The 14726-nt window shown below is 41.9% G+C and overlaps 1 protein-coding gene across 2 annotated transcripts in view; it reads left to right on the top strand.

Moving 5' to 3' along the window:
• adgrb1a (adhesion G protein-coupled receptor B1a) overlaps positions 1-14726 on the top strand; it is a 144074-nt gene that overhangs the window by 87373 nt on the left and 41975 nt on the right. For both annotated transcript variants that reach the window (XM_072716497.1, XM_072716496.1), the window contains exons 5-14: positions 2199-2363; positions 5175-5339; positions 7864-8028; positions 8162-8326; positions 8883-8984; positions 9091-9197; positions 9811-10005; positions 10300-10368; positions 12691-12799; positions 14097-14237. In XM_072716497.1, the coding sequence (XP_072572598.1) occupies positions 2199-2363; positions 5175-5339; positions 7864-8028; positions 8162-8326; positions 8883-8984; positions 9091-9197; positions 9811-10005; positions 10300-10368; positions 12691-12799; positions 14097-14237 (1383 nt within the window). The remainder of the gene's footprint in view (positions 1-2198; positions 2364-5174; positions 5340-7863; positions 8029-8161; positions 8327-8882; positions 8985-9090; positions 9198-9810; positions 10006-10299; positions 10369-12690; positions 12800-14096; positions 14238-14726) is intronic.

Below are 14726 nucleotides of genomic sequence, written 5' to 3'. Positions count from 1 at the left end.
CCAAAGAACATTTACTAACAAAGGTGAGCATATGACCCCAGCAAATGTACATGTAAATAAGGAATTAACAATAACTCAAGAAACTTGGTGTTGAGATGGATAACCATACAACTGAAATTAACAGCACAGTCCAAAGTGGTGACCAAAAGTCCTTTGCCAGGTTAGGATGGTCCAAACAATGGTAGGACTTGAAGCCGGAAAAAGAAGGTTGGCAGTTGCAGGTAAATCAGGGGGAAAAAAGTCCTTTCTGAAAATAAACAAATCATACATCCCACTTTTTACTAAACCCAACAAATACACATGTATATCATTCAAATAATTGTTACTAAATTAAACAAACAAACAATACAACCATAGCATTCAGAAAAGCATCTTACATTGAGCCATGAATGCTTCCAGTTCCTCAAATAAGGACTTCCTTCCTTTATTCTGAGCCTCAACAAACATGGCTGCCCTTGCCCTTATATAGGCTCATGCTCCTTATAGTCCTCTAGGAAATTATACTGCCCCCTAGAGGACAGGAATATAATTGCAAACATCTGGTAACAAACCAGTGTTTGTTACAACGTACTGCAGCGTCTTCGTATGGTGCCGCACTGAAGATTGCCTCCACCCTCTCTGCCTCAACTAGTGCCTGCTGTACGCTAGCTAGTGCTAACAGCCGCACTTGTTGTTGTAGGTGGTCTGGAAGAAGGGCTGAGAGGAAGGCCTGCAGGGCTAGGTCTTCCTGCACTACTGTAGGGTAGTTAGGGTAGCTGGCGGGCAAGTGCTCTGATGTCAGCAGCCAGGACTCCAAGCCGCTCCCCTCTGTGCCACCGCTGGGTGCCAACAAGCTGATGGGCCCTCAGCTCCCCTCCGCCACTCCTAAACCACTGCAGTTCTGCAAGAGAGAAACGAGCCTCTGGTGCAACGTCCAAGAGGACTTGGAGGGCCCCTCCTTCCAGTGCCAGGCCAAGGTGGACAGCTGCAGTCTGGTCATCCCAGGCATTGTTCTTGGCAGCAAGCTCTAGCTATATGGCAAACAGCTCCCAGGGTTGGACCCCACTGTACTTCAACAGGCGGACGGCTGCTGGTGGCGGAGTGAGCAGGGTTTCCTTTGGTGGCAGATCATTGGGTCTTCTCTCCTTTTTGGGAGCTCCGACGTCTCACCTGCAGTCCGCTGACGATCTCCTGCTCCAGCTCTGCAATTTCCTCTTCAAGGTCCCTCCGGGTTTCTTGGAGTAGAGTGAGTGGGATCGTAGTCCTGATCCCACTTCTGACACCACTGTGATATTTGTTGACTTCAGCCGTAATTCCACGTTGAGAATGCAGTTTGATTCAAAGCTCTTTTATTAGCAGTCCTGAAAAGGACTCAGGCACCCAGCAAGCACCGAACTCATTACACATAAGAAACACAGAGTTGTCAGATGCTGAACTCTAAGATACGGTGGGAGATTTACAGAAGCAAATTCACATGAGGATCGGACGGGGTACACACAAGACACGGGCAAACACACACGCAACAATAAGGAATATAACCATTAACAATAACAACAACAATACAAGGGCTATTTACAACTTGCGTGCGGGGCATGCTGGGACATGTGCAGATTGACCAGACGGCGCTTGGCTCACCGACCCCACAATATTTTATGTGCAAATAAGCGTCTCATAGTTTTTGTTATTCACACACATTGACAAATGCATTACTCATAATTGTGTATGTGTTTGCAGTTTTAATAATGAACAATTTCAAAACAAATTCTGTTTACCCTGCTGTACCAAAATTGCACCGAACCATGAACCCAAAACTGAGGTTTCTACTGAACCATGAATTTTGTGTGCCATCACACCCCTAATACTCTTGGAGACCTTGATAATATATCTGAGTATCTCCTTCCTCACAACACCTAGATGGCTGCTTGAGATGGTGTTGCAAAACAAGGCATTGATTGGAGATCTGGATTGAAGTGCTTGTATAGAGCTTTAATTGATTTTTGGTATTATGTTACAAATGAGGAATTTGCCAAATTCTTAACAGAAATGAAAGATCAAGTTCAAGGCAGAAAAATGTTTGTGCTCTGATAAAAGCAGTTACTAAGGTATGTGAGTCATGCACAGCCATACTAATGTCCTATCCCACTAGCATCTCCCATTCTCCCATCAGCAGCCATAGCTGCATGTGATCCTACTTCTTGTTTCTCTCTCCTCTCCCCCAGTGGACTCAGCAGGGGAGGAGTGGTCCCCCTGGAGCGTGTGCTCAGCCACGTGTGGTGAGGGCTGGCAGAGCCGTACACGCTTCTGCGTCTCGTCTTCATACAGCACGCAGTGCAGTGGCCCACTTCGGGAGCAGCGGCCTTGCAACAACTCCGCTGTCTGTCCCGGTAAGAGCCTCTGCCCAGTTCCAACCTTTACAGGTTACACTAGGACTGGACGATATGGCAAAAATTTATATCACGATATATTTCTTAATTTTGGTCGATACGATATAATTCCGATATCGATATGGACAATATTAAAAAGCCTCAGGAAAAAACTGCCGAGGACACGCACAATGGTTGTCTGCAAACTGAATTTGCAAAGTCTATAATACCTCCAGGCTCCTCCTATTAAAATTATATAATTTTTTTAAAAAATAAAAACAGTACAAAAAAAAAGGTTCACTTTTTATTTGTATTTAGCCTTTACAAACAAGAAATGTGAAATAAACTATCAAATAAATAAAACTCTCAGACTCAGCTTATTAACAATAATATATTTCCATTTAAACTAGAACAGGCTGATTATTCATATACAGTCGAACCCGGTTATGTCGCCGGCCTAGGGTGTTGCCAAAAAGCGTCGAGATAACCGATGATCGAGATAACCGAAAACCAATATGGCAGCAATATATTAGCATGTGCTTGAAATGTATTTATGTGCGTTAATAACTGAGAATGTACATGCACGGGTTTTTGGTGTTTTTGGCATTGCCGTGATTTGTTTGACGCGATCGGCATGCTATAAATATGTACATACATCGGGGCCGGTTCTAGACATGCATATATGAGGGGGCAGACAGAAATGTGAAGGGGGCACATGGTGGCGACAAAGGCGGGAAAGGGGTGGGGTGGTGCTCTGGATAACTGTTTTTGTCATGTAATTGGATTGCACTTTGTCAGGCCTCTACCCTAAGACCTGTCCAACTTGGGTGTCCCACCTGAAGGCTAAGCTTCTGCTGGTGTAGCTCTTAGGGTCACTGAGGCACGCAAAGCCCCTGACCACAGTAAGGTGGCAATCCCTCAGGGGGAAAACTGAAAAGTAAAACAAAAAATAAAATTAAATATTCCTCATCAGATTAAAAACAAGACATTTACCTTAATTGGATGGCCTATATCAAACATATTTGAACCCAACAAAACACTTTTCACTATTGCCAATATTACCAAAACTAAAAAGGGTAGGCTAAGTTATGAAAAAGAAAAAATCAATTCACCGAGTCTTGAAATATAAAACTGAAAAATAGGATCGGTCAGGGTTCATTTCACTACATGTTGTACTTGTTATAACTATGTATGTGACGAATAAAGAATCTTGAAATCACAACGAACAAGTCGCTCAATGAGAATGAATGACGTAACCGACTGGCTAAGCTGCTTCTAGCGCCAAGGTGGTTCAAATGGTACGATCCACACTAGGGGTGTCTAAAATCGTTTTACATAAAATTTTCCTACAAGGTGAGGTTATCTTTCTTAAAAAAAAACAAAAAACAACAAGAACAATGTTAATACCCCCCCCCCAAACTGCTATTTTTGTCACAGTACAGTTACAGTACCCCCCGATCAAGACCCCCCCAAATAGACAAAAATAATTCGAACCATGATCTCACGAGTCGCTATGATTTTGACGAGAGAGATTGCTGCTTCCTCTAAACCTCCCGCAATCACGCAGCTCATTTCGCTCTGCCCTGCCTACTGAGAAACTGGCTCATTTGCATACTAACAGTGATTGGATGTTTAGCTGGGGAGAGGGTGAGTGGGGGATCTGCCGAGTGCTGCGTGAGCCCGCGCACAAACAGAATGCGGAGGGAAAGAGCGAACAAGAAGTGAAACTTATCATCTCGTTTGTGCCTTTTTCAGTGGATTTTTCAGCTACTGTAGTAAATCTTGTCCATATTCAGTTTGTGGGTAATTATTATTTTCTTCCTCAACTTCTAAAAGTTTGATTTAAGGGGGCAGGACGTTTGCTTAAGGGGGCGTTGCCCCAGCGTAGAGCCGGCCCCGACATACATGTTGGCTAACAAAAGGCATACCACCAACTAACAGCAGAGATTTACCAGTATACAATAAAAACCACCGTCGTTTCTTGATACAAACCTTTAATTATATTCTCCAACATTGAAAACACAAAGATCGCTCACAAAATCACAAAAAACCTGCGGGGTGTACTGTAGTTCGTTTTTACAAAAAGCTAACCAGTGTCAAAATTAAATTCACGAGTCATTTCGCTCTGACACAGCTCTGAAAAGTATCATACACGTGGTTACTATGGTTTCTTTACAAAGTCTAAAATGCTTTGTTGCTTTTGCTTTTAACAGTCTGCTTGAAAACAAATGCTTCAATATTATTTATGCTGTCTAAAAAAGTTTTACCTGGATCACGTTACACAGCTGCATTGTTCAGCAAATTACCATGCGAATGCGATTTGAATACTGTTTAGCACTTGTGATACATTTTTAAAAGCCGGTGAATATATATAATATTCAAATGTATATCGAAATATCGGAAATGTGTTTAAAAATCGTATCACCGTTATCGAAAAAAATTCTATCGCGATATATATTGATATCGAATTATTGTCCAGCCCTAGGTTACACCTACCTGAAAATTTTTTTCCTGTAATGGGATAGGCTGTTTCTCAGACCATTTACATGAAGGATATGAAGGATAGTGCTAATGTTAAGGGATAGGAATCTTGTGATTTCTTGTGGGGCATGCACATGACTGCCAGAGCTTTCTCCACAGGAGAAGGAGTGGGAGGGTCAAGCCTCCTCATTCCTTGTTACATCATAGACTGTTTTCTTTGGAGTTTTTAATGTCATCTAATACATTGTTAGAAGAATCTATCTAGCTGCATGAAATCACATATGGGCTCATGAATGTGCTGCAATATAGTTTGGTGTTTTTATTAATCAGACCCTTTCTGTGTCATTGCAGTGCATGGCACTTGGGATGAGTGGTCACCATGGAGCTTGTGCTCATCCACCTGTGGCCGTGGATACAGGGACCGAACACGCACATGCAACCTGCCACAGTTTGGTGGGGACCCCTGCATAGGTCCTGACAAGCAGACGAAATTTTGTAACATTGCTGTCTGCCCAGGTGAACCTGCTTTCTAGTCTGTATTGCAAAAATGTCACAGTAGTCCCCTTGTCACTGTTTCTTTCTGTGTATTCTGCATTGTTTTTATGCCACATTGTCCTTTGTGGCTCAGTGATTACTATGGTCACCACTCCAGGGTTTGAATGCTACCTCTGCTCCGGGTGGCGGAGTGTGCACATTTTCCTGTGTTGTGAGAATTTCCTCCAGGATCTCTGGTGTCCTACCAGTGCAATGACCTGTGGTTAGGGCAAATGACCCCTGTACATTGTGTATGTGTATGTTCCCTGTGATGGACTGGCATCCCATCCAGGCCCATCCCAGCCTCATGGACAGGCTCCCCCCTGTGACCCTGAGCAGGATGAGCGGTCAGAAGCTGTATGGATCTATTCATTGTACAGTAAAAATATTCCACAAGAATGACACAATGTCTTGACCTGATAAAAATCTTAATATGTCACAAGGAAAAATAAAATTAGTTTTCAAGTAAAACATTACACTACTACAAATCAAATCAATAATATGGACGTTTTAGTTGTAACACATCAGAAAAAAAAGTATTTTTGCTTCTTAAAACACTTCCAAAAGCATTTAAATAAATTTGGCTTTAGGCTAAAATATATGAGATATACATATGAAATGTATGTTTACTACAGCTGAATGTAAAGACAAGCAATGGTTTAAATATAAAACCACTAAACATTATTGGCAACACATGGAAACAAGGTGGGAACATTATTTAGATTAAATCCTTGCTAATATGAAGATGACCTGAGTCTGCTGTGACTGACTGAATGATAGTTTCAGAAATTGCATGATGAAATAGAAATTGATCCTGCCAATGTATCTGAGTAAAATGAATGTGGTGGTTTTCCAAAAGAGCGAACCCCATTTGAAAATACAGAATAAAATTACATGTTTTTCACATATTTATGCATCAAAACCAGATCAACAGAATACTTTATTTGATCAGTTAATAAAAACATGTATTATGTTGAATGCCAGAGATTTTTGGGGTTCACAGGCACAAATTATAAAATGGACAAATATTTAGCAAGTAACACCCAAAGATTTAATGCTAGTCCATCAGAGAGTGCACACTCATACATACTGTAATAACACAGAAATACTTACAGAGAAGAATTCAAGTGACCACGTGTTTTGTACTGTAGGAGGACACTGAAGTACCGTAAAGAACCCCACTCACACTCAGGGAGAACATGCTAGCATTGCACACAGTCCAGGTGATTTTATTTCTTAATGTTTTTGTTATGATACATTTTTTTACATAGTTAATGATATTTGATTATGGCAAACTAAATGGTTAAGCTCTCGAAAAAAAATCTTTACATTAACGTCAAAATGGGGGCTTGTATCGCATTTCTAAAGTTAATAATGACTCGGAATTAAATCCTATGTCATTCCTGGTGTGAAAAAAATTTATGAAAAACTAGTAGGGGTTACCAGTGAACAAAGAAAAGGCTTACCTAATGAGCTGGAACTGGAAGGAAATGAATGGAGCGCTTTGAAGGACTCAGCAATTAACCTAAGCTTATTTGTTTTGTTGCTTGTTTGACAATGCACACACTGGCATCATTCATAGTCACATTAGACCAAGCTGACAGTGCTGGGCCTTTACACTGAACATAACAGGATATCACAGCCAAGGGGATTTTATATAAAAGGCGCAGTGGGAGGATCCATGGTGGCAGATGGGTGCAGGGTGGAAGGTGAGAAAATGACATTCATACAAACACAAGTACTCCCACCTGAAGAAACATTTTCCAGAAAGAAAGTCAAATACTCAAGTTCTAAAGATATTTTATTCCTCTTTGGCCTTCAGCATTTAGCAAGCTAAGTGTTGTGTCTAGGAGGAATATTAAATCTTAACATATGTCACTGAAAATCCAGGAAATCAAAGTAATTATTAAGATAGTCATTTCTGGTGTGTTGGTCAAATTGAATATTTTTTCCCAATTTATTCTGGCTTATCTATTATTTTCTTCATTAAGTAAATCATTAGAAAATCTTAGCAGACTATGATAAAAAGACTGCAGATCGCAGCCAGTATTTCAGGTGGCCTGCTAATTTCAGGTGGCTGCCCTTCGCAGACAGCTTGCTCTACAAAGAGCAAGATGAGGGAGGTGTAAAAACAATTTCCCCACGGGGATCAATAAAGTATCAATTATTAATTATTATTATTAATGGTTTGATTTATTTGCAGTTTTTCTGAGATTTTGGATGGGTGATTGAAAGTTGCCTTGTTTTGTCTTTTAACTTTTTTTTCATCCAGTAGACAGTACAGTTATAATGGTTAAGTAATGGAAAACAAATGTTAATGGAGCATCCTGGAATAAAATGGACCTTTTGCTTTGGATGAATTAATTAGAAAGACAGACAGAAAATGAGATGGCTAGACAGATAGATAGATAGATAGATAGATAGATAGATCATTTTTCAAAGGAACAAACAGAGAGTGGCTATAATCCTGTCTTCTCCAACATCCTCCCACCCTGCTGCCCTCTAGTGGATGGTGTCTGGAGTGACTGGTCAGACTGGAGCTCATGTTCTGCCTCCTGTGCCAATGGCACCATGCAGCGCACCCGTGAATGTAACGGGCCCTCCTATGGGGGCTCTGAATGCAGGGGTGAATGGCTGGAAACACAGTCATGCTTCCTGAGGGACTGTCCAGGTAAGTTCACTTTCCTCTCCCCTCTCCTAGTCTGGAGCTAATTGGCAGGAGCAGATCAGACTTTTAGGATGCCATTATCCTTCAGCTTTGTTATCGTTTAATCAATTCATGATTATGATGTTTTGACGTGCAGTGGATGGGAAGTGGCAGGTGTGGACAGCATGGGGCAGCTGCAGCAAGACCTGTGGAGGTGGAAGTCTGAGGAGGCAGAGGGCCTGTTATGGACCCTTCTATGGGGGGGAGCCATGCCCCGGGGACCGCGAGGAACTACGGGAATGCAACGAGAAACGCTGTCCAGGTGGGTCCCTGCACCCCCGCCACCCCAACCCCCCGTCCATCACTTTGTATCTGCCTTGTTATCTGATTGATCTGCCTGCTTACTGAAGCTGGATATATAGTATGCCTGACACCAAGCAGTGCTGGCATGGGCACAGACATTTCGAAACAAGACCAACCACTGTCAGGGAGCTCATTTATGGGCTGTAAGAAGGAGAAGGTGGTGTGACAGCCAGAGTATGTTGTGTTTTTGTGTGGGAAGCTGCCAACGACTGAGAGAGTGGGTGCTCTGAAGAGGAGGCGCTAGGGGAGCAACACGACACATTTACACTTTTGTGTGTTGCCATGTGCATGAATGCAGCCTCTGTGAGCTTCTGTGAGAGGGAACAGTAATGATCTAGTGAGTCATGCCAGCTGATTTGATTTTGAACAGCAGGAATATTTAGAATATTTCATCACCAATGTGTCTGCTTCTTGTCTGAGTCCATGTGGGAGGAAGTGCATGGGTGTGCGTTTATACGTTTTGTCCATCTTGAAAATTGCACATCTGATTTGCTACAGTGCATTCATAATTGCAGAGCCTCACGAGATCTGTGATGAGGAGAACTTCGCTAATGTGGTGTGGAAGAGGACCCCTGCTGGTGACACTGCAGCAGTACGCTGCCCTCCCACCGCCTCTGGTCAGCCTATGCTTCTGTTAGCCTGTTACCACTTGAAATTGGACCTAATGCTGAGCACTACAGATATTGAATGGCTGTGATATTAATCGGGTATGTACATGAACAGGGCTCATACTGCGTCGATGCACTTTGGACGAAGAGGGCATCGCCTACTGGGAGGATCCAACTTACATCAAGTGCATTTCCAATGATTACCTACATATACAGATGATGGTATGCCTCTAGTATATACACTCCTGGCCAAAAAAAGAGGAGAAACCTAAAATTGAGTCCAGATTTGAATCCTATAGAGAATATTTAGTCTCAGATTAAACACAAAATAAGAAGCAAATGATTTTGAACTACTCACCAACTATTTGAAGCTATTAACAGTGTTGAGTCTTCATTCTGTAAAAAGCTGTGTGCAAGACTTAAAAATGAAAGGAAATCAAAGGGAAAAGTTAAGTGACTTTATTTATTTTATCTAATTGTTTGCTTGCTAATATCCTGACGAATTACCTACTGTTGAGACCTTTAAAATCTTTATGTTTTGCAATTTTGGGTTTGGCCTATTTTTGTGTCCAGTAGTACATAAGGCCAGCTTCCAACCAGTTTTACAAAGTCCTGGTAAGGAATACACAATTCATTATATCATACTTAAACAGGAATGGACATGTCCTTTAAAAAATAAGTACATTCCAATATGAGAATTTTTAAGAGCTTAGTTTACAGAAGATGTTCTGTTTAACTGCTCTGGGGGTTTGGCCTAGTGCTCTGTAAAGACATTGTAGAAAACTGTGCATTGTGTGAAAAAGATAAATTAATATTCTAAAATAATTTATTTCAGACACGCGAGCATCTCATAAAAGCCCAACGTGGACTGGTTGGAGATGGAGCTTCAGATGTCCTTGCTAAGCTGAAGACCATATCCAATGATGGGACAAGTTACAGTGGGGACCTGCTGGCTATTGTGGACATCCTAAGGAACATGACTGAAATTTTCAGGAGGTCCTACAATAGTCCCAAGGCTGTAGATGTGCAGGTGGGCTGGCCAGGTCTGACACAGATGTATTTTTGTGCACCTGGCAATGAGTTTCATTAGGCAAACTGGATTTTTTTTACTACTAATTTTCTATTCTCAGAACCTCTGTGCATGTTTCTTACATAGAAAATGTACCCAAGTCTCATATATACTCTGTTGCTGTACACAGATATTCCCTAAAAGGCACATCCCCAAGCTCTCACACTCAGCATCTGATTTTTTTTTTCTTTTTCTCTCCAAGTGGTGGCTGTTAAATTCAGTGACTGCTTGTGTGTCTCTGCCATTGTTCTGTAGAACTTTGTCCAATCAGTCAGCAACCTGCTGATGGATGAGAACAGGGATAGATGGGTGGAGGCACAGCTGGTGAGTCTCCTTGACGATTGTTGCTCTTAACCTCTCATTTTCTTCTTTAGCATTTTGCCAAGTTCATCAGAAACATAAACACAATGATATACAATGAAAAGTGAAAGGGTGAGCCTTCTGATTATATTCTACGCCTGGGATGCAATTTGCACCTAAAACCAAGGGCAGAGACGAGATTTTTCCACAATCCACGATTAATCTGTCTTTGTCTGTTTCACGGAAACCCCAGTGATCTATATTGACAATCTGCTCTTACTGTGCATAGACAATGAGGTTCATAACTCTGTGTAATGAACTGCCCAATACCATGAGGCACACTTGAGCATTGTGTTTGATGTCAAAGAGCTTGATGCAGCTCAGCAGGGACACAAAGGCAGCATGTCACCTTTGCCTGGTTGTGTTTTTGATCACTCCAGCCATTACTCTTCCAGGGTGGCATGGTGGTGCAGTGCCTAGCACTGTCATCTCACTTTTCTGGGACCTGGGTTCAAGTCTCTGCCAGGGTTCCATGTGGGTGAGGGTTTGCATGTTCTCCTCATGTTGTGGAATTTCCTCTTGCTACTCTGGTTTCCCCCTAATTGGAGTTTCTAAATTGCCCATAGGTATGTATGTGAATGTGCCCTGCAATGGGTTGGTGCCCCATCCTGGGTTGTTCCCTGCCTTGCACCTGTAGCCTCTGGGATAGGCTCCAGAACCTCTGTGACCCTGAAGAGGGGAAGCAGTTTCGGAAAATGGATGGATGACATTACTCTTCCTTGTTGTCTTACTCAGTGTGTCACTTATCATGTCAAGTTGATCAAGAGGCAAATTTTTAAAGTAGAGCAACTTTAGATGCTTTTGAACCTTTGTGTGTATCCATGGTGTAGCCCAGTGTGAATGTGTGTGCCCATCCAAGGTGTAGCCCAGTGTGGGAATGTGTGTGCCCATCCTCGTGTAGCCCAGTGTGTGAATGTATGTGCTCATCCATTCTGTTCCCAGTTGTGTTAATGTGTGTGCCCATCCATGTTGTAGCCCAGTGTGTGAAAGTGTATGCCCATCCAGGTTGTACACCAGTGTGTGAATTTGTGCGCCCATCTATGGTGTAACCCAGTGTGTGAATGTGTGTGCCTATCTATGGTACAGCCCAGTATGTGAATGTGTGTGTCCATCCATGTGAATGTGTGTGCCCATCTATGGTGTAGCCCAGTGTGTGAATGCGTGTTCCCATCCATGTGAATGTGTGTGCCCATCTATGGTACAGCCCAGTGTGTGAATGCGTGTGCCCATCCATGTGAATGTATGTGCCCATCTATGGTGTAGCCCAGTGTGTGAATGTGTGTGCCCATACATGGTGTAGCCCAGTATGTGTCCATCAAGGGTGTAACCCAGTGTGTGAATGTGTGTACTCATTTTTGATGTATACCAGTGTATGAATGTGTGTGCCCATACGTGGTGTAGCCCAGTTTGTGAATGCGTGTGCCCATACATGATGAAACCCAGTGTTAATGTGTGTACTCATCTATGGTATAGTCAAGCATGTGAATGTGTGTGTCCATCCAGGGTGTACAGCACTGTGTGAATGTGTGTGCCCATACACACTGTAGCTTAGAGTGTGAATGTGTGTGCCCATCCATGCTATAGTCAGGTGCGTGAATGTGTGTGCCCATCCATGGTGTAGCCCAATGTGTCAACATGTGTGCCATCTGTGGTGCAGCCCAGTGTGTAGATGGTGACTGTCTACAATGGTGTAGCCCGACTTTTGTTAGATGGAGTCAAGAGGGGTGTCGCAGGTCTTTGTAACATATGTTGTTTGGCATAGTCTCCAGGTTCCCCTATGGGCTTATCCTGGGTATGAAGTTGGAAAATAGATGAAAACTTCATGGAACCTCTTTATTTCAATTTTCTCAGACAATTTAAGATTTGACCATGAGCAGAGAAAAAAAGACAGATACAGCTATCTGAACAGATTTCACTGTTCACTAAACTATGTGCAAAAAAAGATGTAACTTGTATGGTTGGATGGGGGTAACGCCAAAATGAAAGCCAATGAGAGAGAAGCGAGCTATGTGCAGCTGGCAGTGCGCAGGCCTCGTCCTGGTTTCACACCACCATGTGGCCATGCATAATGCTGAAGGTCCACCTCCAGTGCTGCTCTTGTTACGCACATTGCTGGCCCATTGACGCACATGGAATATGGCACTCCACCTAAGAGTGTGAATCCAAATGCCAAATTGTGTGTGGATATGTTACTGACAGAATTCTTCTTGCTAAGTATGAACTATAGACAATGTGTTATTTCTGGATATTTAAGTATTATTTACACTTATTAAACACTGTTTCCAGCTGGGCTCCAATATCAGAGAACTATTCCGGCTGGTTGAGGACTTTGTAGATGTGATTGGTTTGCGAGTGAACAATCTGCAGGATTCATATAAGGTCACAGAAAACCTAGGTAGGTTCTTCATTTTGTTGTATAACTTTTTTTATTTGCACACATATTATTTGCAATAATAGCAGAAATTTAGTGGCCTATTCAGGATTATAATCATTTCTTGTTGTCTCACAGCATGACAGCAATGCATGTGAGTCAGGTTGCACTAAAATTAGTAGTCATTAGCGGCATTATTTCATTACACTCCATCTTTTCCTTTAAGCATACAAAAATGTTCAATATCTATATTTTATGTTTTTAAGTTAACCTGAGCAGAGATTTTATTGGTAGTAGTCTCTTCACCTTTATGAGGGTTAGTAGCAGAACATCCCTGCAAATGTGAAAATTTGTGAGTAATACTCACCCCTAACTTCAACCCATAACAGTTTCTTAGCCTCAACAATAACATAAAAAGTCTATTTTTAACCAATTTCTAAAGAAACAATACAGTACTGGTGACATTTCCTATCAAGACCATTTTCTACGATATAAAAACCAGCTAAATTATTTAGCTGGTTTTATTTAACTTCCCTAACCATTAGGGTATATGTCTTTTCTCTGGTTGTAGAAATAGTTCGGTGCTTAACTCAAACGTTATCTCAGTGACCATCAAGCCCACCCCTAGCTTTCTAGCTCTCAGAGTTATTACTATACTCACTGGGAGTACTAGGATTTGGATTTGTTATTAAAAATGCAAAATTAATGGCACTGAAACATTTCTGCACTAAATGTGACATTCCACAGTCACAAAGATAGCTAATACGTGACTGAGGCTGGTCACCAAGATAAAGATGTGCATACCTAAGGCAAGACATTTAATATTAAAGATATACTACGTACTTACACTAACAAATATTATCATTGATATTTACATTGTGTCTGTGAGTTTCTGCAATCTTTCATCAAGCTTCAGTAAATATTCCCGTTTAATTGTTCATGGCCATATAGCAAATAACCAAAATTGCAAATGTTAAATGCGGGGATGTGTTGGGGTTATTGTAATAATGATGGCACACTTATCCATGACCCACCTCTTGGTAAGTCAGTAATATTCCTAATCAGCGTATTCAGACACACTGCCTCGTGCATATGTGTAATACTGATATTATAAGTGTATGCAAATTAGTTTATTCTTTGAGTTTAGAATTCATGTCGGATTTCCCATGATGGAAGCCATAACACACCACACTCACATTTTTACTGAAACAATTCCAACTTTGGACTGGAGTTAAGGGTAGAGCAGAAGGCCTCTCTTCACAATCTAATGCCCATGCTTTCCCTGATTAAGAGATGAATAGCTGTCTGTACCTTTCTGCAGTGCTGAGCATTCACCGCCGCCCTGTGGCTGGAACCTCAGACATCATTTTTCCCATGAGTAACTTGTGGGGATTGGTGGACTGGGCAAGACCATATGATAATGTCACTATCCCCCGAAACATCCTGCCAGTAGGTCAGCAAGGTAAGGGTTTGTCTCTGTTATATGTGCCATTCATGCTGTCTGATTAACATGCCAAACCCCCCCCCCCCCCCCAATTTCCTGTTTCGTGCTATCCCTGGACCCTTTTGCAGTCTATATTTATGATGATTTCATCTCTTATTTATTACACATGACTGTCCTTTACAGGTACTTTATGTACTCTCTGTGCGTTCACACATTACTCCTGTGACCATCATCCAAACTTGTTCATTTTTTCCCTTCTTGGGTCACTCTCAGTAGGTACTCACCGTGGCTGACCGTGAGCCCCCCTCAAACCTTGCAGTTTTGGAGATGCTCTGACCTAGTCCTCTGGCCATAATAATTTGGCTCTTGTCATAGCCTCTTCTGCATTCAACATGTTGACTATGAGTAGTGAATGTGAGCTTAACGTCTAATATATCTCAGACCTTGACACACACAGTTTTTGCAAAATACTTAACAATATTTGCTTCATGGGGGACGGGGGTCATA

This window comes from Paramormyrops kingsleyae, chromosome 9 (assembly GCF_048594095.1).
Source record: "Paramormyrops kingsleyae isolate MSU_618 chromosome 9, PKINGS_0.4, whole genome shotgun sequence".
NCBI lineage: Eukaryota > Metazoa > Chordata > Actinopteri > Osteoglossiformes > Mormyridae > Paramormyrops > Paramormyrops kingsleyae.
Note: the sequence above shows the minus strand (reverse complement) of the source record. Positions and strands in the feature narration are given on the sequence as shown.